Below are 3402 nucleotides of genomic sequence, written 5' to 3' on the forward strand. Positions count from 1 at the left end.
TCTGATGAAGCTGTTTCCTCTTCCTCTGATGAAGCTGTTTCCTCTTCGTCTGATGAAGCTGCTTCCTCTCCTCTTCGACTGATGAAGCTGCTTCCTCTCCTCATCCTCTGATGAAGCTGTTTCCTGTTTCCTCTTCCTCTGATTAAGCTGTTTCCTCTTCTTCTGATGAAGCTGTTTCCTGTTTCCTCTTCCTCTGATGAAGCTGTTTCCTCTCCTCTTCCTCCTGTAGTGCTGATAGAGATGCAGGATGAAGAGTTCAGACACAAGAGTTCCCCAGGTCAGCGCTCACACTCACTCTCACGGGGAGGAAGCTGCTTCATTCCTCTGGACTTCCTGTCACATGATCAAGTCTCTCAGGAAGCTGCAGCAGCGTCCGCTGCGGGGGCGGGACTAAATGACCTCTGACCTCTTTCGTTTCAGATGCCAGCCTGCCAGGTGAAGACATGGCGGACGACAACAAGAGCTGCCACTGCGAATTCGTCCCTCAGGACCTGACGCCAGGGTTAAAGGTCACCATCAGGGCCATCTGGTAGGAGTCCGTCCGTCAGAGGCTGTCTGCTGCGCCGCTGACCATCCATCGCTTCTCACTCCTCATTTGCTGTTTTATGCACTAAGTCATGATTTTATCCACATTATTTTATTTACTTATGTTTTATTTATGCTCACGCCAGGGTCAAAGGTCATCATCAGCTGTTGGGTAAGAGCAGTCACGTCACTCAGCGTCATTATTTCACTGTTCTGTCCCGTTTACCTGCAGCCTGCTTTATTATTATTTTATTGCTGTTGCTCTCTACGGCCAGGCTTCAGTTTTACTCTGAGGATTCGGATCCAGATCCGTTCTAACCACCGTCGGTGTTTCCCGGTTCTGGTTCGTTTCTCTGGTTCTGTCCGGGTTCTACTGCATATTCCATTGAAGCTAAGGACGTTGTAGTTAGAGAAACGAGGAGGAGTTACTTTCTGCAGAATTTTCTAGAAAAAAACTTGAGTTTTGACAAAGTGACGCCCTGTTGTGGGCCTGTGCTCCAGACCAGAACCAGCAGAACCTGGTCCGGCTGTAGTGACGCTTCCTTGTCTCTGGCAGCATCATGCGCTTCATGGTGTCCAAGAGGAAGTTCAAGGAGAGCCTCCGTCCCTACGACGTCATGGACGTGATCGAGCAGTACTCGGCTGGACACCTGGACATGCTGGCCCGCATCAAGAACCTCCAGGCCCGGTAAGGCTCCAGGCCTCGGCGCCTTGCCGCTCCGACTCTAGATCAGCTGTGACCGGGTTCTGTCTGGTTCTGGCAGGGTGGATCAGATCGTGGGAAGAGGAACCCCCATTGCAGACAAGGACCGTCCCAAATCAGGTGGCGAGGAGATACCTGAAGACCCGAGCATGATGGGACGTCTGGGGAAGGTGGAGAAGCAGGTGAACGTCTTGTGGAGTGACCCGCCACACGTTGCACTTTATGTATTTATCAAGGACCTAATTACATTTCTGTAAATACGCCAGGATTAGCTGAAAGCCTCTTTCCATCTGTTGCCCGTAGTGCTGGAAGCATTTGCTGGTTTTCTGGATTTTAAACTGGTTACTGGTTAAGCACCAGTAACCAGTAACTGGTGCTTAACCAGTAACCAGTAACCAGTGCTTAACCAGTAACCAGTGCTTAACCAGTAACCGGTGCTTAACCAGTAACCAGTAACCAGKGCTTAACCAGTAACCGGCGCTTAACCAGTAACCAGCCTTACTGGTGCTTAACCAGTAACCAGTGCTTAAACAGTAACCAGTGCTTAACCAGTAACTGGTGCTTAACCAGTAACCAGTAACCGGTGCTTAACCAGTAACCAGTGCTTAACCAGCACCACCAGTAAGGCCTGCGTCTCTGGAACTGAACTAATCATTTGGTCTCACCTCTGATGTCCTGCAGGTCCTGTCCATGGAGAGGAAGCTGGACTTTCTGGTGAACATCTACATTCAGCGAATGGGAATCCCTCAGGCAGAGACGGATGCCTACTTTGGGTCGAAGGAACCGGACCCGGCGCCGCCGTACCACAGTCCAGTGGACGTGCAGGAGAAGAACCAGACCCTCTCCAAGATCCTGCAGTGAGTGTCATGAAGCAGTGGTGTAGCGACTTTCCTAAAGTCTGGGGACTGAAACTTTTAATCATTGCATGGAGGCACACATCACCTCATCCGCGGTGGCAGCTTCATGCTGTGGGAAGATAATGTTGATGGAAAGGTAAATTAAGTCAAAAACAGGAAAATCCTGAATGGAAAGCAGCTAGAAGCTAAAAACTTCCAAAATAATGACCACTCCCAACAAGCCAGAGCTACAATTGATGGTTTATAATAAAGAATTTCATTTTGGAATGGCCTAGCTAAAGCCCAGACGTAAATGTTTTGTAAGGCATTCCCAGTTACTGTTCATTCAATCTGACAGCAGCTGTTTTACTAATAAAAACAATTATATTTTTCAGTCTGCAGCCATGCAAAGCTGGTAAAGATGCACAATAGTTTGGTCTTTGCATGCCACACTTTTCAGATTTATATCTGTAAATTATTTTAAATACTGCATCATTTATTTTCACTGACCTACCAAGGATTCAATATACTGAAGCTTGTGGTTGCAAAGTGAAAAGGTTGTTTTTATGACATAGTTTTTTAAATGCTAGGTGATCATGTGGAATGAAAAAAGGTAAAAAATAATAATATTTTGTAGATAGTATTGTGCTGCATTGGACGACTCAACCTGTTCAGGTTACTGTTTACAACTTAGTGGAAGCTAAGGGTCAAAAGGTCATGTGTTCTTTCTGTCCCAGGGTCATTATTTTAACACTCACCAGAGGAAAACACAAAGCCACCCTGTCTCTGGAATCATGTATGTTAACTTTACCATATTTAGGACAATAACAATAATTAAGACTGATACAATTAAACTCACTGTTCACAATTCTCATTGATATTTTAGAATATAATTTTATTAAGCAAGCTTTAGCAGGGGCATATGACAAGCAGGTTAATTTCCCAAAGGGTATGAAAATAGGTAATAATATAATAAAATCAAATTAAAATCAATCACATCCTATCCTTGTTCTTATCCCTAACCTGTATCACTAAGTTCACTGAGCGAGGCTTTGGGGGAAGCAGGTCAACTCATACCCGATGGTTCTTGGTCTCGGCAGCTGTAGTCTTTAGATGTCCTTGGTCAGAGTCYTKGTCCAGCCGGAGCAAAGTCCTCTTTCTGAAGAGAAGCGGAGCAGAACTGTACGTTGTCCTTCTACCGTGGAGAATCTTTGTCATTAAATGACCTCCGTCTCTTCTCCAAGTCGGCTGTGACGGAGTTGAGAGCGTTGGGTAGAGGCAGAGGAGCTGGTCGGATCTGGAACCAGGGTCGGTGGCTGGTGGAACTCGTCCCTTCTT

General features: G+C 46.4%; 1 protein-coding gene across 1 annotated transcript in view; it reads left to right on the plus strand.

The window, feature by feature from the left end:
- The window catches only part of kcnq2b (potassium voltage-gated channel, KQT-like subfamily, member 2b), a 23745-nt gene that overhangs the window by 15359 nt on the left and 4984 nt on the right, over positions 1-3402 (plus strand). The window contains 5 exon segments of the mRNA XM_008402480.2: positions 230-277; positions 421-529; positions 1082-1213; positions 1290-1410; positions 1910-2085. Of these exon segments, the coding sequence (XP_008400702.2) occupies positions 230-277; positions 421-529; positions 1082-1213; positions 1290-1410; positions 1910-2085 (586 nt within the window).

This window comes from Poecilia reticulata, unplaced genomic scaffold (genome assembly GCF_000633615.1).
Source record: "Poecilia reticulata strain Guanapo unplaced genomic scaffold, Guppy_female_1.0+MT scaffold_233, whole genome shotgun sequence".
In the NCBI taxonomy this organism is placed as follows: Eukaryota; Metazoa; Chordata; class Actinopteri; order Cyprinodontiformes; family Poeciliidae; genus Poecilia; species Poecilia reticulata.